At 45.4% G+C, this 27,728-nt stretch overlaps 1 protein-coding gene across 3 annotated transcripts in view; it reads left to right on the top strand.

Moving 5' to 3' along the window:
* Positions 1-1,581: 1,581 nt before the first annotated feature.
* MAP3K3 (mitogen-activated protein kinase kinase kinase 3) overlaps positions 1,582-27,728 on the top strand; it is a 31,749-nt gene continuing 5,602 nt past the window's right edge. For 2 of the 3 annotated variants that reach the window (XR_008973855.1, XM_057421988.1), the window contains exons 1-15: positions 1,582-1,729; positions 2,042-2,131; positions 5,289-5,329; positions 8,857-8,956; positions 10,165-10,278; positions 12,994-13,114; positions 16,293-16,426; positions 17,051-17,124; positions 18,664-18,731; positions 18,945-19,037; positions 19,841-20,032; positions 21,739-21,887; positions 23,649-23,780; positions 24,518-24,647; positions 26,091-26,268. Coding sequence is in view for 2 of the 3 variants with exons in the window: in XM_057421988.1 (XP_057277971.1) it covers positions 1,595-1,729; positions 2,042-2,131; positions 5,289-5,329; positions 8,857-8,956; positions 10,165-10,278; positions 12,994-13,114; positions 16,293-16,426; positions 17,051-17,124; positions 18,664-18,731; positions 18,945-19,037; positions 19,841-20,032; positions 21,739-21,887; positions 23,649-23,780; positions 24,518-24,647; positions 26,091-26,268 (1,751 nt within the window). In the remaining variant the exon portion in view is untranslated. The remainder of the gene's footprint in view (positions 1,730-2,041; positions 2,132-5,288; positions 5,330-8,856; positions 8,957-10,164; positions 10,279-12,993; positions 13,115-16,292; positions 16,427-17,050; positions 17,125-18,663; positions 18,732-18,944; positions 19,038-19,840; positions 20,033-21,738; positions 21,888-23,648; positions 23,781-24,517; positions 24,648-26,090; positions 26,269-27,728) is intronic. The other variant, XM_057421990.1, reaches the window with a different exon arrangement.

Below are 27,728 nucleotides of genomic sequence, written 5' to 3'. Positions count from 1 at the left end.
TCCAATTTCATGCCTAAATTATGCTTCAGTATCAGGAATAATTTAACTGGATGTAAGGAAAGAATGCTTTATCCCTGAAACCTGTTGAGGCTTGGTATGTGAGGCACAAGCCCAGGAGTCCAGTGAGCACTGTGTCTAGCTCTGGGGCAGCAGCACAGGAGGGACATGGAGCCATTGGAATGAGTCCAGAGGAGGCCATGGAGATGCTGTGAGGGCTGGAGCAGCTCTGCTCTGGAGCCAGGCTGAGAGAGCTGGGCTGGGGCAGCCTGGACAAGAGAAGGCTCCTGAAGGGGAGACCTCAGAGCAGCTCCAGTGCCTGAAGGGGCTGCAGGAAACCTGGAGAGGGGCTTGGGACAAGGGCCTGTAGGGACAGGCCAAGGGGAGTGGCTTGAACCTGCCCGAGGGGAGACTGAGATGAGCTCTTAGGCAGAAGCTCTTCCCTGTGAGGGTGCTGAGGCGCTGGCACAGGGTGCCCAGAGAAGCTGTGGCTGCCCCATCCCTGGCAGTGTTCAAGGCCAGGTTGGACACAGGGGCTTGGAGCAAGCTGCTCTAGGGGAAGGTGTCCCTGCCTGTGGCAGGGGGTTGGAAGTGAATGAGCTTTAAGGTCCCTTCAACCCAAGCCAGTCTGGGATTCTATGTGTGTGCCAGCAGCAGGTCCTGAGCGATTGCAGCGGATGTGCTGTGTTACGCTGGTAGTTCACTGTATCACTCGTATTCTGATCCAAACCTCATGTGTCAACGTCTTCTACCTTTTGCAGTGTGGAGGAATTTAGGATTGTTGTGGTTGCAAAACCAAAAGATTCTTTTCAGTAGCTTTTAGACACCTGGTAGAACACTTTAAATTGGTTACATCAGGAATCTGAGCTTTGGAGAGTCATTTGCAGTTAATAGGATGCCTAAGAAAAATCTTAGTGTGTGGTTTTTGTTGTCCTGCCTTTGCAAGAAGCCTTGAACTGAACCCGCTGCCCTGCCAGCAGACAGTGTTCGTAATGCTCTGCAGTTTGGGTCTGTTCAGTAGGTCTTGAAGTCTTATGAAATGGTCTGAGCTCTGTTCCATTGGCTTGTTTTGGGGTCAGAGAGGAATGCACTGGGGAAACCAATGCAAGTGGGTTTGTGTTCAGGGATATTCGAAGGTGACTTTGTCCAGATTCTCATTTTCCTCTCTCCTGGCTGTGGTTTGTTCCATTAGGAAGCAAGAATTCTGAGTTAACAGGGTATAAAATTAGAAAGAACAGATTCTTCCCAGGTTTTCCTTGGCAGGAGCACATCAGTTTGCTCTTCTGAAATGCCCTCTGATGATCTAACACATCTGTCCAAGTTGTGCTGCTGGTTGTGAAGCTGTCAGGACAGAACTAGGGGTTGGGAAGATTTATTCTAACCCTTAACTATGACCATATCCTTTTGTGACATTGGACAGGTGACTTAAATGTCATCTGTCTGTTTACTACTTCATGATATGAGGTTAAGTTTGGGCTTTGAATGAAATTACATGAATTTGAGTGTATTTGTATCTGAAAAAGGATTGTCTTTCTATGAGCCAGCAGAAAACAAGTGCAGATGTGTTATAGTTGATATTTACTTACTAATAAAATTCATGTGCATCACAGATGAACAAGAGGCCTTGAAATCCATCATGAAGGACCTGGTAGCACTCCAGATGAGCCGACGGCACAGACTGACTGGATATGATACCATGAAGAACAAAGACACTGCTCACTCCAACAAACAGGTAAGAAGCCATTTGGTGAGTCCTCGGAATCATTACATGGAGGTGGAAGGGACATAGTAGTTTAAGAGTGGGTCTGTTGCCTGTGGTCTGTTGTGGATTTTGCCAGCCAGGGCATCACAAGTGGGTTAGCTCCCTGTTCTTGCTCTGGCCGTGTTGCCAACTTGGTAGCTCTTTACTTTATATTCTGCCTTTCACCCCCACCCATGTTTTTGATGGGGTTCGGTCTGTGGAAATTAGCTAAAAGGTTTTCCAAGTGGTTTTCTGGTTTCATGATCATATTTGCCATTTTGTTTTTAATGTCTTCTATTAAAGAAGAAACACAATGCCAGCAGTCCCCCCGTCCTGGGCAGCCCTGCAATCACCACCCAGTGTGCCTCTGCAGTGGAAGAAAAGAAAATCCCGGTAAGAAAACTGGTTTCCACTTCAATATTAGCAATTTTGAGGAGCATGTTTGGAAGTTGTGTGCAGTGACCTTTATGGAATTCATTTAAGCAGGTGTAGAAGGTCAGGAAAGCTTTTCTTTCCTCATTCTGCCATGATGTAGCAGTATGATGCACTTTTCATTATAGTGAAAGTGATACTTCAAGTCAAAGCAGGGAATTGAAAAGCTTCATGATGAAAAGGAATCAAGGATTTCCTATTCAGGATTTCCATTTCTGATGCAAAAGGAACTCACTGCAGGTTAAAGCTGCAGAAAGCAGTCAGTTGGATAATGAACTAATGCTGGTCTCATCTTCACATGACTCGGGCTGCATGTGAATACAGAATGAAGATCCTGATAAAAGGTCATTCAACTGAAGTTGAGCCAGGAAGAACAGTGGAAAGGATTGTCCAAAAGGACTGGCTCTAGTGGAACTGTACTAAACCTGGAGTGAAAAAGGAAACAGCTATTTGCAGGTGGATAAATAGAGGCAGTGTCTTTAATGGGGAAGATTCTCTGGAGTTACCCATCATATGTCACATGAGGACAGGAATGAAACTCATTTATCTGGGTATGGGGATGTGAAATCCATTTTTCCAAAAGAAATACTTTTTCCAAGGTAGTAAGTGCAGGATCAGTCTCTCTAAGTTCATCCAACATTGCTAGAGACTCTTTTTGTAGAGAAAACTATTGCATTGGCTTTCTGGTAGCAAGAAAGGACAGAATAGTATTGCTCTGTCAGTATATGCTGCGTGCCATCTGAGTGAAACACTTCAATGCAAAAGCAACAATTTCAGTCAAGACTTGTTTGTCCCTTACTGCCTGAGTTAAATCAAGTTCCTGGCAGTTAGACTGACATTACTTAACGGGAGAAGTTGCCTATATCAGTAAAGTAACTCTTTCCAGGTTTATTCGTATTACAGGCTTAAGGTTTTTGGAGCAGGCTTTAGAGTTCATGTCTGTCTCTTCCTTATGCTTTGTCTGCTCGTAATCTCCGTGTTCAGCTGGGAGCTGGGATTTCCTTGAATGTGCAGGACAAATCCATAGATGGAGGAGTACAAAATCCTTTCCAAATCACTTTGAAACATAAATTCAGTGATGTCTTCAATCAGAATCTGTGATCATTAGCTATGATGCAGCAGCACAGAACTGCAGTGCCAAAGTACTAAACTTGGGTTTGCTTTTTTACTCATCTCTTAGGTTAGTTTATGTGAGTTGCTTTAAAAAATGGCTTATACAGGTGGTAGGTTCATTGCTTTCAAAGGACACCAAAAGCACTTGATGCTTAACTCCTGCAAGTTCCTTCTGAAATGTAAGAGCCAAGATCACTTTGAACACCTTTTCTTAGACCCGAATGGCCAACATCTGATCCTTTTGGAAGAAGCACAGGGAGAGAGATGCCATATTCCACCCCCCCGCCTTCCCTTTGTTACAAATTACAGTGCTGAAAGCATGCAGTGGAGTTGAAAAAGGTATTTCAGTTTCCTTAGGTACCTTGGGTTGAAGAAAGGTTTCCAAAGAGCCTTGATTTCCTGCAAATCTGAGTATAAAGGGTTCATTCCTCCATCCTTTATGTGCAAGAAACAGCTGTTCCACCAGTAGCTGGCTGGTGGGCATCTTTTAGAGTTCTTTATTCCTATGCTGTCTGTTGCATTTTTATCTTTACTATTCAGTTAAAAGCAGCTCTCTTTCTCTTCCCACATTGGAGAAGTCTTTGCTAAACCTCTGTGTACCTCTCCTGCAGATGAGTGTAGCTTTAATGGGGAAGCTCATTTCTCGTGCTCAGTTCTGTAGCCAGGGTGCTGCTGCAGGAATACCGTGTACTCATGGTGATTGCATGGGTCCCTTTGAACTGCATTCTTGACCACTGGGCCTGCCAGATACTTCCTCCAGCTAAAGAGCATTTCCTGGCCCCATTTTTTTGAAGTTCCTCGATGTATGATTGCCTATTGTCTGAGGCTTTCACAGATGGCTTAATCTATTCCAATCACATAAATTGTGCAGCAGGAATGATGGAGTCATATCAGAGCAGCTTTTTTTCCCTTTTATTTTTATCTTTGTGACCTAAATTGGGATTTGAACTTTGATCTCCAGAGTTGACAGTTCAGAGCGTTGGCTCTTCCGTGCCACGGAGCATCTTTGGAGTGAAGTGCACAGGTTGCATGGTCAGTGCTTATAGCCAGCTGCCAGATATGGATGATGACCCCTTTGCACTTTAATAGTTAACTTCTTTGTAACTTCAGAGTTTGGAGTTTTGGGGGCTGCGTTTCTGCAAAAGCAGAGATTTAATCTATGTTTTAAGAATAAAGAATGCAACACGTTCCCTGGATCTCTCTTTTCCCATAGAAGAAAACATGGTTGCTTTGAGAATGCACAAAGAAAATTGGCTTCAGTTCGGGTGAATACACAGTTGGAAGCTAGCTCTGATTTTTGCCATGCAGTATAAAAGATAGATTAGGTTTCCCTATAGTTCCTGTGTTTAATTCAAATTACAGCTTAGTTTTAGCATAGAATCATGGAATGGTTTGGGTTGGAAGGGAACTTAAAGCTCATCCAGTTCCAACCCCTGCCACGGGCAGGGACACCTTCCACTAGAGCAGCTTGCTCCAAGCCCCTGTGTCCAACCTGGCCTTGAGCACTGCCAGGGATGGGGCATTTGCCACAGCTTCTCTGGGCACCCTGTGCCAGTGCCTCAGCATCCTCACAGGGAAGAGCTTCTTCCTTATATCCAACCTGATTTTTACCCTGTTTAAGTCTAAACTCATTCACCCTTGTCCTGTCACTGCAGTCCCTGGTGCCAGCCCTTTTAGGCAATGGGAGCTGCTCTAAGGGCTTCCCCTAAGGAGCCTTCTCCACGCTGATTTTACTCCTTTTTTTCTCTTTCTCTTTTACTCCTTTCTTTCTCTTTCTCCTTTGGTAATTTCTCCGTTCCTCATGTCGTCAGCCACTTGTCCACAGTCTGCTTCCATGGAGAGAGTTATCAGACTTGTTGTGTCTTGGTTAGCCTTTTGAGGAGGTGATGCCAACAGCGATCACAAATTGACCTGCTTTGTGTCCTGGCATTAAGATCATATTCTGATCCATTTGGGTGCTATTATGTGCGCATTGTGAACTAACCTTTTGTTCTTTCTCCTGCAGAACGATGTAAGGATCAAGTTTGAACACAATGGGGAAAGACGGTAAGTCTGTCTTCACTACTCTGATCCTTTGCCTTGTGGAATAATTTAGTCATCAATAATTTAGGTTCAGTCTGGTTTTGGCTTCATTTTCCTTGTTCCTACATGGAAAACACACACTAAAGGCAATAGCAAACAGGCCATACACAATTTGGTGTGTCACACAATGCTTTGATTTATTTCCACAAGAGCTATTTGTGAATTGCAGTAACATTAAAAAGCTGATAGCCTTATTTCAGATATGTTCTCTTTCGGTTTCATTTAATTAAAACCAAATGAAATTGATCAAATTAGTGGCATTCTTTTCTAGTTTCTCACTTCCTGATGACCTCTCACTATCACTGTCCTGCTGTGGCTGAGCAACACATACACCAAGGGAAGATTATTTCTTCTTATGTGCTGCTCTTCACAGACATCCTATGGGAATCGTTTGGTTTCTCCCATCCCAGATACTACTTTCAACACTGAAGTAGGTCACACTCCACAATAAATGCCAATTTAATGCTGACAGTACAACAGTGCAAGTTGTATGTAGTGATTCTTATAGCCCATTGCTATCAAAGCTCACTGAGCTGCTTAAGCTCCTCCTCAGGTATCCTTCTTTGTCAAATATAGGTAGTTGGCAAAGCAGGCAGTGAGAATAAGTTGTAAAGTTTTCCTCTATCATTGAACTGTTTCAGTCACCAAAGTCTCAAGTGGTGAATTCTGTCTCCAGAAAAAACCCTTGTTTTTTGGGGCTCAAGGAGAAGTTTACAAAGCAATCATAGCTGGAAGGTGCAGCCACCTTTGTCAGCCAGATCTTGTCAGCACTCTCCTGTATCAAAGGCATTGTGTGCCCTGCAGAGAAGGACTTGGGGGTGTTGGTTGATGAGAAATTGAACATGAGCCAGCTTCAGTGTGTGCTTGAGCCCAGAAACCAACCATGTCCTGGGCTGCATCAAAAGGAGCGTGACCAGCAGGTCGAGGGAGGGGATTCTGCCCCTCTGCTCTGCTCTGGTGAGACTCCACTTGCAGCACTGTGTGCAGTTCTGGTGTCCTCAGCATAAGAAGGACATGGAGCTGTTGGAGCAAGGCCAGAGGAGCCCACGAGGATGATCAGGGGCTTGGAGCACCTCCCATATGAAGATAGGCTGAGAACATTGGGGCTGTTCAGCCTGAAGAAATGAAGCTGCATGGAGACCTCAGAGCAGCTTCCAGTGTCTGAAGGGGGCTACAAGGATGCTGGAGAGGGACTCTTCATCAGGGACTGGAGTGGTAGGACAAGGGGTGATAGTCAGACTGAAACAGGGGAAGTTCAGGTTGTATATAAGGAAGAAGGGTGGTGAGGCACTGGAATGGGTTGCCCCAGGAAGTTGTGAATGCTCCATCCCTGGCAGCTTTCAAAGCCAGGTTGGATGGTTGGAACTGGATGATCTTAAGGTCCTTTCCAACCCAAACCATTCTATGGTTCCATGACTACAGCAGAGCACTGTGTTATGTGTCACAAGTTCTTGTGCTACCACGTTAGGGCAAGGGAACTCGGAAGCAAAATCTTGTCACCGCAGTGCTGTCATCTTGCCTTTCTTCTGCCTGAGTGCTTTTCAGGTGGCACAGAGGGAAAAGAAAGGGTGGGCTTTTTTCTGAAGTAACATTAAAATGAAAAGGTTGATTGTGTTCTAGTCTAATTATGCAGTGACCCTCGCCTGAATTCCCCATTCCCAAAGTGGTATGCAGTTACAGACAGCGAGCTTGCACTGAGAATGTAAGTGTGTGTGCTTGGTTTCAGAGGAGCTGCCAGATCTAACCACAAATATTTAAGGTGGTCAGGCAGGAATGGGCTCCTTAAACCCTGCAGTCCATGATTTTGCGTTAGAAGAGTGCACAGAGGGTTTTTAAACTAATAGAGTTTGTGGCACCTGAGAACAGCACTGCTTTTGAATGCATTGAGTGTAGAATGGAAGCCTTTATAAGGGCCTTCAGTTCAACTGAGAGCTAAATTACGTTTGTATGGGGCCAGAGCAGTGTAATTTCATGGATGGGTTTCGTGGTAATATGTTGGAAATGTTATTGTGGGCTGCTTTTTAACAAGGACAATTCTTTCTAAAGAGCTAAATGTTGCAGGTCTGAGAGCACAATGAGCCCTTCCTGGGAAGGGGCTGGGGAAGCCAGTGAACACTGGAGCTATTTAAAACAAAAGCTGCACATCGGGAAAGGTTACCCAGTGCTGGCAAAGCAGGCTGATGGACATCTTGGCAACTGAGCCTTCTATCCAAAGCATGAACTCGTGTGAGCTTCCCCAAAGGTGATTTGGGGTTTCACTGAGCTCCGAGAGTTGCCCTTGGGAGTGAGATGGGTCTTGAGTTTCTGTGGTCCATTCAGGTCTTCCTGTATATGCCTGATGGTAAAATAGTTGAGCAGTGCTAATAATAAAGCTTTTTGTGGCAGGACTTCAGCTATGCCAAAGCAGAGTTCTTTCAGGTTCAAGGAGAACCCAGAGAAGCTGTGGCTGCCCCATCCCTGGCAGTGTTCAAGGCCAGGTTGGACACAGGGGCTTGGAGCAAGCTGCTCCAGTGGAAGGTGTCCCTGCCTGTGGCAGGGGTTGGAGCTGGATGAGCTTTAAGCTCCCTTCAGCCCCAACCATTCCATGGTATGATGTGAGTTGCAGCTGAGAGGTAAGCAGCTATCAATGTTTTCTAATAGCTTGCAGAAGGATAGGGGCTGTCAGCTATGTCCTGGAGCTGTTTGTTCAAGCTGCCCATAGTGGAGACGCAGTGTGGCCTCGTGGCCCATGGAAGCAGATGGTGAGAAGTCTGGTTGCAGGAGCCCGAAGGCAAGAACAAGCAACCATCTGGCCTTGTGCAGCAGAGAGGTGAAAACTGGGTTTCTGAGCAGTAGATGTCCTTGGTTTGTTACAAGAGTGGGTTGTCAAGTGTAGTTCACGTTTGGATCCTCCAGTCTTGACCCAGGATATTTGACACCTGGCGAAACAGTAATAAAACCAGACCACCTTGGGAAAGGGGGGGTTCAGATTCCTTTGCATCCTCCTGCTGATGCTTCCCTCGGGAGTTCAGGACTAACTGTTGAAACCTTCCAACTGGGACCCATCTTGGAGCGTTTTAGGGAGCACCTTTTGAGTTTGGGTGCTGCACTGCTTAAAGCAAACACTTGGTTTGTTCTTTTGGGCCTTCTGCAACTTGGAATTCAGCTCTCATTGAATGTATTTGTGTTTGTGCCTGAGGCAGTACTCTTTAAGCCAAAGTTCATAGGAGATCCGTATCATGTTATGTAAAAGACATTTGTTCGTAGATCCTTTTCTATCCAGGGATAAAGGCATTCACTCTATTTGATACCTTCCCTTGAATATTGCATTTTGACAACCCCCTTGGAAATGGGCCAGAGCTCAAGAATTCCCTGTCAGAATGATGCTTAGTAACTCAAATTAGAAAGGGTCAGTACCTGCTTGAGGATGGAAGGAGATCACTTAAATGTGTCTTTCATGGCTCTGCCATCTTAATTTGATTGCAATGTCAGGAATATCTCTTTCATTCCAGAATTATCCCATTTGTCCGTCCCGTGCGCTACGAAGACGTGCAGCAGAAAGTGAAGACAGCCTTTGGGCAGCCACTGGACCTCCACTACATGAACAATGAGGTACAGAGTGTTGGTATCAGTGTTCAGAGCGTGTATCACCCTCTCTGGATGACACCTCCTTTTCCCATCCCAAATTCTTTAGCCTTAAATTTAACTTTCAGTTCTCCCCTCTAATACCAACCATAATGGAAGCAGTGCTCTGGAGGGAAACCTGCTGATACTGACAGCACATCACACCGATGTGTGTGTTATATGAGCATCATCATTTTGCTTCTTTCTACTGTATTTCTTGGGAGACTCTCTGTGGGAAGTAAAACCAAGGTATTTGAAGTATTTTGACTGCTGAAAGCAACTATTGCAGGCCAATATAGATACAGTCTGAGGACTGCAGGCAGTCCCAGAGTCATTTCTTCAGCTGCCCAATAGCAGAGGCAGTATTTTGTGGTGCTTGACTACTGGCCAGCCTTTTGTAACACACTTGCCTCCTGCTGGCTACAACTCTTGCTGCTTATTGCCCAGCTATCAGAGGAACAAGGGGTGTTAGAGAGCAGGGGACTTCCTCGGTATGAGATGAAGGGGGGGAAGTGGGCACTGTCACTGAGAAAAGAAAGTGCCATGGGGAATAGTATTTGTCTTTGAGGAGCTGGGTTGTCCATGTTAATCATCTAATGTGTTTTGTTGGCTTTCTCTCTGGACACCCAGGCTTTTCCTTGTTTCTTATTGTTGTGGTGGTGCTCTCCCACTGAGAAAGATGCAAAACCCCAGTCACCAGTAGGAGCTGGACAAAAAGGAAAGGGGTTCTTCGGCGTTAACAACATTCACATTGCAAGATGTGAGTGTGCTGTAAAATACAATAGAGGGTGTCTGAGAATAATTCCATGGGGTGTGATAAGTTTTAAATCCTTCTTTGAAAGTCTTCTTCACACCAGTCAGTCTCTGAAACCCAGTTCTCATTTGATCTGTAGGTCTGGATTTGTAAGTATTGGGAGACAATGTTCTCTTGCTTGTTCTTTGCAGACAGTAAACTCAGGTAGCAGTTAGTATTAATGTGGATGGTCAATTCCTCTAAGGAATGGGTCAGCCATTTCTTTGGCATGGAGTAAAAAACCTTGTTGAAAAGGACATGAAGACCTTTCATTGTAATGGAATAATTAAGCCATCAGAATGCTATCTTATACTCTGATTTTTTCCCAATGTTTATTTAAATACCTGTTGTAGGTTTATTTTTCCTGTCTTTTCTAATTTTTTCCTTGTTCTTTATTTTGCAGCTCTCTATTCCTTTGAAAAACCAAGATGACCTGGATAAAGCAGTAGATCTCTTAGACCGAAGCTCTAATGTGAAAAGCCTTAGAATATTATTACTGTCTCCAGACAGAAACCATGTAGGTAACAACTTCTGTGGCTGCAGCAAAATGAAGGGGGTTTTCTTACCTTTAAGTCTCTGAAACTTGATGGTAGCAACCTGTAACTGCATTCAGAAAACACTTCATCAGTTTGCTCTGCAGATAACTTATTCTACTTTTGATTAATAGGACAGTGTTGGAAGTGTATGTAATTATCTTGCCTTTCAGAAGGCACAGGTTGTCCTTGCAGACAAGCTATTAGCACTTTGTTCCTGAGTGAGAAGCCTGAGGGCAGCTCCCAGTGCTTTTTCAGTTCTGTAGCCTTAAATCCAGCCTTACTCCCTAGAAACTAAGTTGCTTTTAGCTAATAATGGGGTATTCACACTGAAGATGAATTTGATTGTGTCTCAGTTCACTTTCTGATACCACAGGTGACTGTGGCAGTGAGTGTCAATGAAGTTTGTTCTTTTCAGCAGAAGAGATCATGACATGAGAAATAAGACTACAAGTCAAGCTCCCAAAGGTGCTTGTTTTAAACAGTGAACTGAACCACAAGCGGAAGAGGGCAAAAAGAGTCTGAACTTTCCTTTATTCCTGATCTGTTCCTGCAGAACTTTGTTCACTCAGCCAGTGCCTGGTTTTCAGTTAAGGTCATACAGCTTTTTGAACCAAAGACCTTGAGAGCTTGGATGTCTTAGCTGCAAATTGCCAAATTCTCTTGAAGAGACTTGAAAGCTCTGTTAATAGCAGCTTGTTCATGTTGAGTGTTCATCCCTGTTCAAGTTCTGCACCTGTAATCCTTGGAACTGTCAGGAGAACTGAAATATACTTCTCACTATTTGATAGTCCATGTTAACAGAAATACAAAGACCTTCAGGAGTGTTAACAGCCCTTTCCCAGATGACTGGATGCCAAAAGCTGCAAAGGTGTAGGAGGGATGATGATGTTCCTTGTCCTATGCCCTTTCCCTTAACATTTGTTTCTGGCTGTTCTGAAGACAATACTTGGCAAGAAGGCCTTTGGTCTGACCTAGCATAGTCAGACTTTGTCCTGTGTTGTCAGGAAACTGTCTGTAAAAGGTGGCCTCGACTTTTGCTATAGCACAGTGAAACAGCCCTCTTTTACAGCCCTCTTTTAATGTCAGTGTCTTCAGACTGCAAACCAGATGCTAAACGATAATATCTCAGCTTTCCATAAGCCACTCAGTAAATCTCATCCCTGCACCAGCCAGGAGCCAGCACTGTGGTGCTGTCCTTTTATTAGCTGTTTTTTCCTCTTTTGCTGAAAGCAGAAACAAACAGCAAAGTCTTCAGTAAGTGCCGCTGTTTCCCCCTTCTCCTCCAGCTTCCTCTGCAGCTCTTGACAGGAGAGTCCTACATGTGATAAAGCAAAAGCCCATAAGTCTGAAGGAGGTTTCTTGGCTGCATGATCTCATCCCACTGAGGGAGCGGGAAGCATTATTTTTCCTGCAGTACAGGATGCAGATTTTGTTTTGGTTGTGCTCTTTTTTGTGCTGGGGATGGAAAGGTAATGCCACGACTTTGGCACAAATAGTATCTAAACCAAATGAACTCTACAGCAGCAGCTGTGTGCCAGGTACTGAGAGCCTGTGTTGGTGAATAGCATTTATATTCATCTGCCTTGTACCTGTTTCTGTGGCTCACTTGGGCTTGCTTTTATTAAGCAACCCGCTTCTGTTGGTCCTTTCTTTCTTTTCTCTAATGGGAAGAGCTGGTTAACAGTACTACAGTCAGCCTGTCCACATGAGTGGTGGCCCCTCTGCACCCTTTATTCAATTCCCATGAATCTATTCATGGTAGAGTTTGTCATTTAAATCAGGCTCCCTCCTTACCCTGTGCCAGGAGAAGCTGGTGTCCTGGTCAGTCCTCTGTTAAGAGCTGCTGTTCCCTGTATCTCCCTGTATTACACAGAGGTGTTGCCTGCCTGAAGCTGCAGCCTCAATAGTTCCAAGTGAGCATCCTTTGGAGTCTGTAAATGCTTTGCGGTTACTTGTGGCACAAGGAAGGCAACACTTCTTGGGCAGCATCTTACTGCCATCAATTGCAAACCCATCCTGCAGTTCCTCTCCCTACCAAGCATGCTGGAGTTACCCCTTCTGTCTTCTGAAACAAATCAAGGAGAGCTCCTTTAACATGTCTCCTTTCATTCCTTTTTCTGCTTTGAAGGAGCTGAAGGCACCATGGAAAAAACCATCCTTAATGATGTTATGTCTAGGGAAGGCTGACTAAAACCAGCACAGGCAGCATTCATCTTGGCGTCTCCAAACTTGTTCTGCTCTTAAACTCTCTACAGTTTCTTTTCACTGAGAGCATCTGAATTGTCAGTTCACTTTAAAGGTTGTGGGGAGTCAGGTTGGTGTCTGACTGCTTCTGAAAGTGTGCAGGGTTCAGAACTTACCTCTGCTGGCCAAGGTGGCTGATAGAAACTGATGGTTCTTCCATGTTCTGTTCTCTGGGGTGTTAGGAACCCCTTCTTGGTTTCACAGGTGGAAGACAAACATGGAGGCTTGTCAGTCCTGCATTGGATTTGAGGCTCTAGTTGTTTTGCTCCTGTCTTACAGAACTGTAAAGCTTTCTCTATTGCTGCCTTTTTTATTTGTGTTCTGGGAAGTTAATAGGATTTCAGGTTCTGGAACTGTTTCTCAGCTACTTTCCTGCTGCTAAACAGAATGAGGGTTTTGAAACTGTGGCCAGACTGCTCCTGGGGCTCATTTCATTTTCTTTTACCCAACAGACCAGTTCTTCGCCCCATTCTGGACTGCCCAAACAAGTCAGGATTAAAACTTCCCAGTCTGTGGGGGATGTGAGCACACCCTATCAGCAGCCAGAACCCAGAAGTAGGCATCTGTCTGTCAGTGAGTATTTCTGCCACTTTTCTTTTGTGAAGCATGCCTTTTGGGTACAAGGATTTATGGAATAGCATTTAGGAAAGCCATGAGAAACTGAAAGGTTATTCCAGGACAAAGCAGTTCAGTTTCAAAAGCTCTTAATACGTTTACAGTAGAATGTTTCAAAGTTCCTTACTAAGTTGTTGAACAGCTGAGGAGCTGCTAAAGGGGGTGTCCTAAAGCCAGATTCATTGAGGTTAGACATTTGGTAAGCTTATGCAAGTCCATTAAGCTTCTTATTTAGGTTGGCAATGGCAGTTTGTGAAACCTAGATTTGATTTGGGGTTTGTTTTTATGTTGGGTTTTGGAATCTCTCCTCACTCCTGTAATGAAGCATTTTAGCAGCAGCACAGGAATTGCCACTGCATGTCCAACGTACTGCATTCCCTACCCCTGCATTCTCATCATTACCAGATGAGTAGAGCACAAGGCTCATACCATAGGTGCACAAAAGGTAATGAGAAAAGTGAGAGTAAGCTGTACCTTTGTCTCATTTCCTTTGTGTTTCTGATGGCTTAGTGGTCAGTGGAAGGGTCCATGTAAGACTCCTCTGATTTTTATGCCTTCCATCTCTCTGGATTTGTCCAAGTTGTCCCAGTTTGTGTTACAACCTCTCGGGTAACTCTACAGTCCTATTCAAATCCATGGTTGAAGGCTGCTCAGAACAGCCTTGAAACAATGCAGTGCAGTCTTAATGACAAGTAATAAATCCAGTTCAGCTAGGATGGACGATCTCCATACTGGGGGGTCTAAACTGGAGGCAGATCCACACAAAAGTAATTGGGAGAGTAAGTTCACTAGGGAAGGACTGGAGAACTAGACCATTAGTTCCAGCAAACCTGCTTGTATCCTGCCTAGAGTCTGCTGTGCAGTTTGCTTTTATGAAGTAGCAAACAGACAAAGTGCTGAAAGCTTGTGAAGTACGTGACTGAAACTGGGACAAAAAGAGTTTCCCCATCCTTTCTAGTTGGAAGTTAATCGTGGAAGGAGCAACATTCCTTGATCCTGTGAAGAAGGCAGAGTATCCACGCACTGGAAATGTGTCTGAACACCACGTTTCTTTTTGCACAGACAAATTCAGTGCCAGAAATATTCTATTAACAAAAAGAAAAAAAATCTCCTTTATTGGCATTCTGAAGTATCCAAATAATGATGCCAAAGCTAACAGACTGTACCGAGTGTCTGTCATGGGTAAACTGTATAGTAATAAGGGGCCCCTTCTGTATTCTAGTTGTACAGACTCTTTCCTCTTATCCCAGCTTATGGATGATTCCTGATTATTACCCTGTCATTCACCAATCAAGTAAGCATTGGTTTTCTTTGCTGAACACGTCAAAGTACCAGGCTCTTACGTTATTAAGAGCTCCAGTTCTGTCAGAGGTCTGATAGTAATTCAGCAGTAGCTCAGTCTTCCTTCTCTTTCCCTATCTTTGATTGGGAAGAGGATTGTGCTCCTGTTTTGTAGTCTTTCAGGCATGGAGACTTTTCCTATTTGCTACCACAACAGAAGTCAACAGCAGTTGTCTGCAAGCAGATGTATCTGTAGTGCCTGTCTTCTGAAGCGGATGGGCCTCAAGCCTGCAGTTGCCAAGGCAGAGGGTTGGAAGTAAAGATAACTTTTAGTTTAAAACATAAAAAAAAAGGCAAAAAGCTGCTCAGAATTCTGGCAGCACTTGTGTTTTTTCCACTCACTTCCTTTGATATACACTGATTTAGTGCCGACTTCCTTTTCCTGCCCAGTGATGGTGGCCTTTCCACAATAGCAGCTGGGTCGGTGCCAGCAGGACTCGGGCTCCCTTTGGCCAGCCGTGCCATTGGATCGGAAGGAGTGAAAGTGTGCTCCCGGCCCCAGTGCAGCCCCAAAGCACACTCTCTTGTTTATCTCCACACCAGTTGGCCGGTAACACCACGTGAGGCCTGCAGAGCCACTTGGTAGCTTTAAGCAGTAGGTTACTTTGGAGCTCACGCCCCCCATGCACTCTAAGCCAGCCTTGAGTTGTTGAGTCCCTTTTTCCTACCTCAGTCCTCCAAAAAATGGGTCTCTGCTTTGCAGTGAGCTTCTGCTGATGTTTGCCTTCGCTCTGTTTTACAATAACTGCTGTAGAAAATATTTTCCTTGGGAGAGGATTTGCTGATCTTTACCCATCTTTCATAGCACCTGAGTACACACAGATAATGAAAGACAGCGTGGTAAAGAGCATAGATCTTAAAACAGATCTTCATGGGTGACCTTGAGTAGATTGGCTGAAGCACAGCATGTCTTGGAGCTCCCAGGGTGACTTGGTGGGAGCTGCAGGTGGATGGCTCACTGCAAAGAGGGATTTTGTATTTTCCTCTTTCAAAAGTGTCATCAGCTTTGAGATCTGCAAGGGAAAAACATAAATCCAGGGGGTAATGTTTCTCTCAGTAAGTAGCACAACAGAAACTCTTTAGGTAGTACTGTGCACAGATGAGTACAATGGTTTTCTCCCCTTTGGGCCCCTAAACATCCTCTCTGCCCATGTAGCAACCTCATGTAAGTAACAGACACTGCAGAATTGACCAAAGTAGTTATATAGTTTTGGGTTTACACAGTAAAACAGACATCTGGGGGCTCTTTACAAAGGTAACAGTGCTCCCATGGCATCCTGCAATTGCTCAGTGTGCATATAATTTGTCCAAGTTGTCCCAGCTGGGGACAACCGTTATGACCAGCAGAAATAGTGCTGTCACTCAGGGTAAATGGTACCCGTTAAAGCAAACTTAAAGCAGAAGATAGGTCGTTCTGACAAGTGTTTTGTTAAGTGAAGATTAACGATGAGGTTCATGCCCAAAAGGCAGGGATTCCTGGAGTCCTCTTCCCCCCTTAGATACTGAAACTCAGAAGGTTGAGCAGGATTGAGTAGAAATAGGTGAGTGTTAGGGTCTTCAATAATGCCATGTAGTATCTAAAATGACAGTACAGGTGCTTATGGAACAATCTCCTTTCTTGCATGGCACCTCCTGGTTCCATTTCTATCCAGACTGTAGTGTTAAGGTTCACTACAGAGTTGCTGTGGTCATAGAGGTCTCGTGTTAGAGGTGAGGCGTTGGATTCTGTGTACATGCACGTGCAGTCTCCTTTCAAGCAGCATTCATACCCAAACTGTGCTTCTTTCTGGCCCAGGTTCCCAGAACACAGGCCGAAGTTCACCACCTCCTGGGTACGTTCCAGAGAGGCAGCAGCGCATTGCTCGGCAGGGTTCCTACACCAGCATAAACAGTGAAGGAGAATTCATCCCAGAAACCAGTGAGCAGTGTGTAAGTATGAGCATTAGGGGGGAAAAAACTAAGTCCACCAGTTAAGGAACTCTCTGGGCCTTCCCATTTCATAATATTCACTAGCTGTAGTTGCATTAGCACCTAGTAGTAACTGCTCTGTTCATTTAAACTGTGCTTCAGACTCGTTTGTAGATGTACAGGTTCAAAGCCTTTGTTGCAGTGCCAGGAGTTGCCTTGTGAATCAGGCATTGTCTGTTCACCTCTGAATGAGCAGTTTTGGTGGGTGTCACACATGTGCACTCAGGTTTGTTTGACCCTCCTGCATTTGAAATGGCTTTCTCTATTCAAAGAGTAGGAAGTAAGGCCAAAGGGCGATGTGCAGGTGGACGCAGCAATGCAGCAGCAGCAGAGATTCTGTTCCTGAATTCAGTTGGGATCAAAACACAGCCCAAGGCTGACTTAAACTTCGACACCTAAAGCAATGTCTCAAATTGGTATGTCCTTAATTTCTGTGGGAGGATAAATGTAGATTCTAAATAGCTTTAGACTCCCCTCTTTATCTGGACATCTCTAAGCAAGCAGTAGTGGGCTCTGATCCTCCTGCACAGCCTCTTAGGCATTAGATTGAACTGATGTTACCATGTGATTTCTTCTGTGTTGCAGATGCTGGACCCTTTAAGCAGCGCTGAAAACTCAGTATCAGGAAGCTGCCAGTCCTTGGACAGGTCAGCAGACAGGTACAAATGTACAAGCTGTTAGGAACTTACATGCTGAAATCAAAATGCCAGCTGTACTTCTGCAAAAGTCTGTTTTCCAGCTCATACATTTGCTTGGAGGGAAATAGGAACTTATTTCCTACCTATATCCCAATATATTTCTTGAAGAGAACAAATTGTATCATAAGACTGGTTTATTGTCTGGCAAAACCAGACACCAACCAACTGGTGCTTCAGTAGCTCTGTGTTACAGATACAGAGTTCTGAAGCATGCCTGCATCTGGCTGCAGCATCTTTAAATCTCCTTTAGACAAGGCTCTACTTGCTCATTTAAAAGGAGAAAAGAAACAACTACTCTAAGGTTACAGAAATACACCGTTAGAGTAGATCTCTGTGTGCTGCAAGGTAGAATATTAATACCAAAGGTAAAGAAAGGGGCTTTTCCTTGGATGAAGAGTTTGTCGTAGTCTGATGCTCTAGATCTTTTTCTTCCCTTTCTTTGCCATTGGTGTTGAGGTGTTATGGGCAGTTGTAGATCCTATTAACTTGAATAGCAGCTGTGGCTTCCCAGCACCTGTAACATTGGGCTTCAGAATGTTTTTAAGGTTTCTCCAAGCTGATTCCTGTGTAGGCTTTTTTGTCCAGCGCTGGAGGTTTGGGTTTGTAGCTCTTCACTTCCTCCGGTTTGTGGAGGCACAAGGAAGCGCTTACAGTTAACCTGTGAATATGAACACATTCATTTGGGGAGGGCATTGCTAATTTGTTACCTGTCCTTCTCTCCTCTTTTCCTGCCCTGAGTGGAGGAGTGCTGGGGAGAGAAAGCCTTCCTGGTTGGTTGTTACAGGAGTGGGCATCATCTGGGGAAGCTGCTGTTCTTTGTGTGGGAGGAAAGGAGTCTCACTTGGGAGTCTGAAAGCTGTATGAGGCTTACTCCGTTTCCACTAGTTAACAAAAATAGAAGTGAAATAACATGGCTTTGGCAGTGATGGAGTTTGTGTGATCTCTTAAGAGATGGTAACAACCTTCTGCCAAACAAGGGGGACCAGACTAGGATTGCTTGAGGAGTCCTGCTTACTGCAGAGAAATGGGAGGGTTATAAGCAGTGTCTGCCATCAGCTGCAAGTAGAGAGGAAAATGCACTGAGGTTTTCAGGAGAGGAGCTCACCCTCATGGTAAATCACTGGGGACAGTAGTCCCCATTCTCTACTGCCCTGTGAGCAATGTGAGGATGATACCCTGTTCTGCTCCTCCTCTTAGCCTTGCTTTTAACCTTCCACATCATGTGTCTAAAGGAAGCACTTGCTCTTACACCACAGACTGGGGAGCAGCTGAATAAATGTCACAAACTGAACAGAAATAGCGGTCCGTGTTGGAAAGATGGTCTGGTTGTCTGGGGCTAAGCCTGGCTTAGCTCTGCAGGTGTAGTGTGCAGTCATTGCAAGGACATGGATTTGCAGCTCACTGTTACTGGTGTGCAGATATATTAGCTTGTATTTAAAGTCCACGTAAGTTTTACTCCAGTGGATTGTAAATCTTACTCTTGCTTTCTTTCTTCAATAGTCCATCTTTTCGGAAGTCACGGATGTCCAGGGCACAAAGCTTTCCTGATAATAGACAGGAGTTCTCAGGTATGTCGGTGTCCAGTGTAAAGATCCAGACATGCTGGCTCCCCTCCATGCTTGCTGGGATTGTATAAATAGAAGACCTGGGGATATGTTGATTGCAAAGTTGTGAAGTTTATTTCCTCTTCCTAAAAGGATCCTGCTCTTACAGCAAAATTGTGTCATTAGAACATAGACTTTATGAAGGAGCCTCACTCCTCTCTTTACATCTCCTTCCAGACCGTGAGAATCAGATCTATGACAAAGCAGGGAAAGGTGGGACCTATCCCCGGCGCTACAACGTCTCCATGCAGCACAAAGACTACAGCGATGGTGAGTTGTTTCCATACTTGAGTTCCAGGCTTGAACAAGAACGTGAGGCAATGGCAACCTCTAGGGGCAAGTGGAACTCTGAGTTGAAGAGTCTGGAAGTGCCCTGGTCCTTGCAGTTAGTGCTAGAGTTAATGCTGCCGTGCATGTTGCCACATCCTCATAGCAAGCCATGATGCCTGTTTGTAATTCTGTGCTTAGTTTGTCCTTCTGGGGGTATCCTGGCTGACCAGTGAGGGTTGAGCAATGGATGTAGTTATTAACCTTGGTCATATGTAGTGGGTTCCTACCTCAGGGGTTCATTTTGCTTTGCTAATTCACAATACAAACTTGCTTCAGGGTCTTACAAATATACCAGTGACTTAAAGAATCACATCCCTGCTCATCAGATGGCTTTATGCAAATGAATTTCTCAACCAAGACTGCAAGTTTTTTCCCTGTATTTGATTTGCATAATGAAAGTTCATGCATGGTATCTAGAAAGTCATTCTGTCTGTGTAGCTGTTAACAGGCTTTGGAGCTTGGGTGGTAGCCTGTATAGATTCTTACTTTGGAAGGCAACTTTAGATCTGAGGGGAGTTTTCTCTCCCTTCTGCTTTGGGAATGATCCAAAGCTGTACTGAACTCAAGCAGCATCAGCCCTGAGCGGTTATATTTTTGCATCTTCTCTGCTTCGCAGTAGATTCTGCTCCATGGGAACAGAGCAGAATATGTTCTTTCTCTCCCTTCTCTTCAGTGCTCGACCTCCAGAGCACTTCTTTCCACTTGGAAGCGTGTTACCTAAAAATGGTCCTTTCTGTCCTCAGGTCGCAGGACATTTCCCCGGATACGGCGTCACCAAGGGAATCTCTTCACCTTGGTGCCTTCAAGTCGTTCCTTAAGCACCAATGGGGAAAACCTAGGCCTGGCATTGCAGTACCTGGACCCCCGGGGCCGCCTGCGGAGCGCCGACAGTGAAAATGCCCTTGGTGTGCAGGAGAGGAACATTCCCACCAAATGTAAGTAGGAGTCATCCTGGTGGTAACGGGGGAAAGGCCTCCTGGGGTTAGAGGCAAGAAGGACTTCTAGAGATGAACTCCAGACCCAATACATAACCATAGCTGATTTTAACAAGGCATTCAAAACCACATAGAATCATAGAATCCCAGAATGCTTTCAGCTGGAAGAGACCTTAAAGCTCACCCAGCTCCAACCCCTGCCACGGGCAGGGACACCTTCCACTGGAGCAGCTTGCTCCAAGCCCCTGTGTCCAACCTGGCCTTGAGCACTGCCAGGGATGGGGCAGCCACAGCTTCTCTGGGCACCCTGTGCCAGCGCCTCAGCACCCTCACAGGGAAGAGCTTCTGCCTAAGAGCTCATCTCAGTCTCCCCTCGGGCAGGTTAAAGCCATTCCCCTTGGCCTGTCCCTACAGGCCCTTGTCCAAAGCCTCTCTCCAGCTTTCCTGCAGCCCCTTTAGGCACTGGAGCTGCTCTGAGGTCTCCCCTTCAGGAGCCTTCTCTTCTCCAGGCTGCCCCAGCCCAGCTCTCTCAGCCTGGCTCCAGAGCAGAGCTGCTCCAGCCCTCACAGCACCTCCATGGCCTCCTCTGCACTCGCTCCAGCAGCTCCACGTCCCTCTTGTGCTGCTGCCCCAGAGCTGGATCAGGGCTGCGGGGGGGTTCTCCCCAGAGTGCAGCAGAGGGGCAGGGTCCCCTCTCTGAGCTGCTGCTCACGCTCTGGGGGTGCAGCCCAGTACACGGGGGCGGTTCTGGGCTCAAGCACACACTGAAGCTGGGTCATGGGGAGCTTCTCATTGACCAGCACCACCAAGTCCTTCTCCTCAGGGCTCCTCTCAATCCAGTCTCTATAATTCCATGGCTGTGTTTTGAGACCCATTTGTTAAGGCCTTTCTATCTTTCATGTGCTCCTTAGTAGAAAGGTTTACTTCTGTGTTGATGTCATCCCTGGGTCGTTTTGTCGGGAAAATTTACATTATTAATAAAAAATAAGACAATGAGTGATTTCTGATGAACTTCAGCTATCCTGTACACAAACTAAAGGATCAAAATGAAGGCATTAATGCAGCAGAGTAGGTAACACCATAAAACACTGATTGGCAGGAAATCTGACTACATTAGATATGGCAGAGCTCATCTTTCAGCTCTTCTGTATCTTCACACTGTCCAGATGGCTTGTTCCTATCTTCGTTTTTAGAGTTTCTTGTTAGACTCCTCATCATTGGCTGCATTGCACTGCACAAGGCTGGTGGTGTCTTGTCAAAGTACTGGTCTTTGCAGGGTATGCTTCGGTGTTAAGCGCAGTCTGAAAACCTGTCCTGAGGTGTTAATCTCTGGGTCAGGAGACCACTGCTTGTGCATTGCAGTAGAACAATGAGAACTCAGCATTCCCTCTGATGTAATATCCTGCTTGGGCTATTGGAGACGGCTGTTTTAGCTGGTCCTCAGATATATATTTGTTAAAGTCTGATTGTTCAGCAGATAAAGAAGATATCTGCACTGTGCTTACGTTATGGCTCCTACCCTATCACTCTCTAGTAGGGAATTATGACTTCTAATTCTTCTGCTGCAGAGATAGCCTTGCAGTGAAACCCTTCCCACTGCAAAATACCTTTTCCAGTCTCAGCATGATGGAGATTGATCTTTGAAGAGCTCTCCATTATCTTGAAATGATCAAATGAAAAGAGAAATGATTGCTGTTCTCTTTCAGCTCCGAGTGCTCCAATAAACTGGCGACGAGGGAAACTGCTGGGCCAAGGTGCCTTTGGTCGTGTGTATCTGTGCTATGATGTGGATACGGGCAGAGAGCTTGCAGCTAAGCAGGTCCAGTTTGATCCAGAGAGTCCTGAAACAAGCAAGGTAATTCTCATCACAGCTTCTAAAACCCTGTAAGATCTTCTCAAGTGCCTGGATCTGTCTGTCCTCCAAAGCTGGCACCTTCCTTAGTTTATCCTGGGGTTTCAAGTCATGTGGAGAGGAATAGGAGTCATTATTCTGTAAGATTAACTTCAGCCTGGAACTAAAATCCATTTTCTGGCTTCGTTTTTGGCTCTCCTTTCTCAGCTTTTTGGTTTGTTGCCAGGTTACTTGAGGAATACTAGACTGCCCTGTGTTCCTGGTTAGGCATGGATGTGAATGAAACTAACCCCAGGAAAAAATAGGACTTTTATTTGGTTCTAAACAAAAAAAAAAGACTGCATGCACTTGGAAAATCCACTTTCTGAGCGTATATGGTAGGCCCTGTATCAAGTGTATTATTTACTTGCTTCCTCTTCTGAATTCTTCCTGTCCTCAAAACAAACTGAGCTGTGGTGTCAGTACATCAAGAACAGGAATATGACAACACATTGGAAACAGTGGAGATGGGAAGGGGCACCTTAAATTACAGGTTAGCACCCAGGTCCCTGCACAATGAGCGCAGCTGGAATGGCTGTTAAGTTCTTTGTTACTATTTTAACAATGTACCAATTTCCCAGTGTTGAACAAATTCACTTTGAGCTGGAATAACTGATCCATGAAGACTGAATTATCCTGATTTTAGATGAGATACCAGCGCCAAGTCCTAACTTAGTCAGTTCCTACAACTGTCTCTGTTGTAAACCAGACAGTAACTGAGCCAGAGAAGAACAGCCTGGAATGTTCACTGCAGCTCCAATCCTTAAACTATCAGTTTGCCCAATTAAGCAACTTCCTCAGATTCCACATATCTCTGCAGCAGCCCGGTCCTTGCTCTTGAGGAGAGGAGCTGCATCCTCTCCCAAAGGCAGAGAAGTGAACCTGGCACCTTCCAGTAGCAGGAGTGGAGAGAGGGAACTGGGATTAATTTTGGGGAAACCATCATTCTTTTTCCCATATATCCGCATGCTCTGATATCTTTAGTCATCCTGTTCATTCCCTGCATTCGGGAAGAACCTGATACTTTTCCTGGGCAACAAACATCTCTGCTTCAGTCTGGAATTGTTGGATAGCCTGTGTGCTATGATACCCTGTTTTCTGTGGCAATAATAAACCAAAGAATCTGGATCATATGCGATAGCTGCAGATTGTGTGAAGTGAGAGAGGAAGCTGTTTCTGAGTTGATTCAAGTAAAACCATCAGCTGGAATCAGAACAGGACTGTGTAGGAGCTCTTAGCACCTGTAGTCTTGCTGTCTCCCTTGCTTGGGTTGAGGTTCCTACAGAAGGGTTCCAGGCAATGCTGTAACTGTGTATTCAGTGCTTCTGCATAATGGAAATTAACACTCGGTGTCCTCAGCTTGGGGGGGAGAAGGAAGGTTGTAGCTGTGGTGCTCATGAAGAATGCTTCCAAACAACTTGGCTAAAACCATTCAGCTACAGAATCAAGACGAGAAACAGCTTTTTCTGGTGCTAAATCCATTTCTGGATAGTGGACCCATGTTCTGTCAAAGCTTCTGCTCCAATGCTTACCTGCTTATTATACAGTAAGGATTAATGTGAAACATCAGTAATGCTTGCCTGTTCCAAGAAGTAGATGAACCAATGCCATGGATTAGACTTCTTCAGTGTAGTGGTGGTCTCATATTGTCAGTGACTTGGACGCATTTATGAGGATGGAATATTTCTGGGGCCAGAACCTCATTTTCTCCTTCAACATCCATAGGAAGTGAGTGCCCTGGAGTGTGAAATTCAGCTGCTGAAGAACCTCCAGCACGAGCGCATTGTTCAGTATTACGGTTGCTTACGGGATCGAGCAGAGAAGACCTTAACCATCTTCATGGAGTACATGCCAGGGGTAAGAGCTGACACAAGCAGTGCAGTCACAGATCATACAGTCAGACAAGTGGGTTTATTAGTTGGTGTGATCACTCTGTGTAATCCACCTAATACCCTCTTAGTTGTGCCACTTTCTCATGCTGGGTTATAATCATAGAATCACAGAATGGTTTGGCTTGGAAGGGACACCTTCCACTAGAGCAGCTTGCTCCAAGCCCCATCCAACCTGGCCTAGAACACTGCCAGGGCTGGGGCAGCCACAGCTTCTCTGGGCACCCTGTGCCAGCGCCTCAGCAGCTCTCTTCATTAGTCACTAAAGGCAGTTCTTTTCTTCAGTCTAAATTTGTTCCACCAAAGTACTTCAAAGGACTTGGGCCAACTTGTAAATGAGGCTCAATGAATGAGCAGCCTCATATAGTACAGCAAATGAGGCTAAAAGTGACCCTGCAGAAGGGAGGGGTTTGATCTGGACCAGTCTGCTAATCTATTTTATTGCTTGTCTTCACAAGCAGTTGTACCAGCACAGCTCAAGAGTGGTGGAACCAGAACCTCCTTAAGCTGTTTTTGCCATAAAGCATGTCCTTGCTTTTCTTAAAAGGAGCTTCTTAGGGCAAAATGCTCTAAGAGCCTCTTAGAAAGGCTTTAGGAGACAGCTGTGTGTATAACCCACTTACTGCTCATGGGAATTGAATGGAGACTGCAAGGTGTGTGGTTTGGCATTTCTTCACCAACCCTTCCTGTTTGCTTTTGGTGCAGGGGTCAGTGAAGGACCAGCTGAAGGCTTATGGTGCTCTCACGGAAAACGTAACCCGAAAATACACTCGCCAGATTCTCGAGGGAGTCTCGTACCTTCACAGCAACATGATTGTGCACAGGGACATAAAAGGTGAGAGCAGCTGATGATTGATGTCTGTCCCACGTGCTAAAGGAACTCTGGAAACAGAAGTGTCGGGGCTCCTGAACATGGCTTTGCTCAGTTTGTCCCATTGTGGTCTTGTGTTCATGTGCACAGCTTAAGGAACCTGATGTCCTAGGCTGGGTAAGGGAAGTTGGGCTGTTCTCTCCAGGACCTGAGAGCCAAAGTCCTGTTTCTCAGGTGGTAGGCATACCAATTGCCATCAGTACTCTGTGCCTGTCCTTGACAATCCTGCTTACATCTGGCTCTTGTGAGTATCCTGCCTCATCTGTGTAAGAAACCTCCAGTTTTCCATGTAGAGCCGCTGTGATTAGTCCTTAATCACCCTCTTCCCAGTATAACCCCATGGAGGCAGCCAGTCTCCTTAAGAGTTAATGGCAACAGATGTGGCAGACACCACACAAGTTCTTCTGTGCTCTAGAGGAACCAGGAGGGTTGTTCCTGCCTTCATTACATGCTCTCTGGGCTGGCAAAGGGAAAAGATGATGCTGATTCTTGAATAACACCTTGTACACCACTGAATTCAGCTCTTCCAGTGGGAAAGTGAAGTGATGAAACTATCTCCCAGCAGAAGTGCATTTTCTTTCAGGGCAGAAGGATTTCACGTAGGCTCACACCACATAATGGCAACACAGGGTTCTTTATCTTATTGTGCCTTTGAAGGAAGCATTGGGTTTGGTGTCTAAGTCTTAGTTTATGTCCACATATCATAGAATCCCAGACTGGTTTGGGTTGGAGGGGACCTTAAAGCTCATCCAGTTCCAACCCTGTGCCACAGGCAGGGACACCTTCCACTAGCCCAGCTTGCTCCAACCCCCTGTGTCCAACGTGGCCTTGAACACTGCCAGGGACGGAGCAGCCACAGCTTCTCTGGGCAGCTAAGCAAGCTCCACTCTTTAAGTTTGCTTTTTATCCTGGTGCTTCATGTTCAGAACCTCTGACCCAGGAGTGGAGATTGACTTGTTTATTGTAGGAGTTCAGAGTGTTTTCATTAGCTGCATCTGTTACCCAGCTGACCAGAAAGCAATGATTGTACTCACCAAAGCAGCATCCCAAGGAAAGTATTTCCTACACAGCTATGTGCTATCCAGCCATCGGCCTGGGGGCCCTGCATAGGCTGAGCTGTTTACAGGCAGTGTAACAATGATGGTGCTGACTCAGCTCTGATTTCCCTTCCCCCTTCATTTCCTTGTGTTTTTCCCCTGCAGTTTTTCCCATTTACAGCCATTAGCAGTTGGCTTGTCTGCAGCCTGCATTACAGCAGTGATGCTTAGCAGCTCACCTGAGGCATAATAGGGAAAAAGCCATACCATGAGCATGGTATTTCTGGGTTGGGTGTCAGCTCCATCGGCTGTGGATCCAGCAGCTGGATTGCATGAAAACAGCTGTCTCCATTCTTTGTTTCTTGTCCAGGAGCCAATATTCTCCGTGACTCTGCTGGGAATGTGAAGCTTGGGGACTTTGGGGCCAGCAAACGGCTGCAGACAATCTGTATGTCTGGAACAGGCATCCGCTCTGTCACAGGAACACCGTACTGGATGAGCCCGGAGGTGATCAGCGGAGAAGGCTATGGAAGAAAAGCTGACGTATGGTGAGGCTTGAACCTTCTGTCCATAGATCAATTACACCTTTCCTGGAGCGAGATAAGACACACACATTCTGTCCTCCATATATCCAGCTTGTGATTCTGCCTGGATCAGAAGTTTAAGGCAAAGTGGAGGAGTTGGTTTGAACTCAAGACATGACCTGCTGCAGGCTGTGCTTTGCAGTGTCAGCATGCAACTGCTCCTGTAGTTCCTCAGGGACGATTTCCACTCATTCCTCCCTCAAACTGATAGCTGATTTTCTGTTTTCTGACTGATGCAAGGTGTCCCTCCTCCTTATATCCCTCGTAAGAGAGCCTGAGGGTTGGTTAGGGAGAATCCATTCATTTGGTTATGAAATGAGAGGTGTGCTTATAACACACTGGAAATGAACAGAATGGAGAATTTGAGCTTTAGGGGAAAGATGGCCAAACCTGGAATAACACAAAAGATACAGGTCAAGATCAGAGGTGATCTGAACTATGCATGAATGGAAACTGTAGCCATGCTATTATTGGCATAGCCAGGAAACAGCCTCTGTTGAAAGAAGAGGGCCAAATGTCCTGTGTCAAAATGTTAGTTTTGGAGGCCCTAAAAAGGTGAGATGATAAAACTAAACTAAATGACAGTAACAAAAGGTGTGTTTGTCTGTGCACAGTAAAGTGAGGCCAGTGCTGTTTCCTGTACAAGCAGGGAGTGGAACGAGCTGAAATGTGTCTCGTATGGAAAGAGTTAAGTTCTGCAGACTCTCCCAGATGGGATGCTTGGGGAGAGAATGGAGCACGTGCCTTTCCCCTTGGGTTGGTGCAGTTGTGGATTTCCTCTTGGTGCTGACATCGGTCCATTCCCATCAAAGAGACGCTGCTGTTGGCTGGGCTCCAGTTCCTACAATCCCAATGGTTCTTTAGGGGGGTCAGAAGTTTCCAGTGCAGCATTAGTCCCAGGGTGGATGTGCATGGCCAAGAGGCTCAAAGACGTAACAGATCTGAGCCTCTGGCTTTCTGCCACTGCTGCAGGCCCCTCTCCAATTTTCTTTTTCCTAAATAGCAGAATATGTGAGCTATTTGTTATTGCTGGAGTGACTTGACATGAAAAACATTCCTGCCGTTTGCTGAGTATCTTAAAGAAACCGGATCTGCTTAAACGGCATAAATCAGTCTAAACAATAATATATCCCTGCTCGCTTTTGAGCAAGCCCCCAGCACTTCAGCACACATGGTTTGCATTTTCTGTACTCTCTTCTAGTAAAGTCTTAAATGGCTGGAAACCAGTGTAAAATGTTCACGTTGGATTTTAAACCTTGTCAAGAAATCATTTTTTGCATATTCACTGGGTTTAATTCCTTTCCTTCCTTGTCTTGGCAGTTGGTGCAAGCCTGCAGCTGAAAACGTCTTTGCTTTGCTTTTCACTTCAAAAGGGGGTTTAGTTTAAAGGTACAAGAGGCAATTTTGCCTTTTGTGTGGAGCGA

The sequence above is a fragment of the Pezoporus wallicus genome, unplaced genomic scaffold (assembly GCF_028554395.1).
Source record: "Pezoporus wallicus isolate ANWC-B61680 ecotype Strahan unplaced genomic scaffold, APGP_CSIRO_Pwel_v1 contig_8488, whole genome shotgun sequence".
Classification (NCBI taxonomy): Eukaryota; Metazoa; Chordata; class Aves; order Psittaciformes; family Psittacidae; genus Pezoporus; species Pezoporus wallicus.
This window is presented reverse-complemented; position numbering and strand designations above follow the sequence as displayed.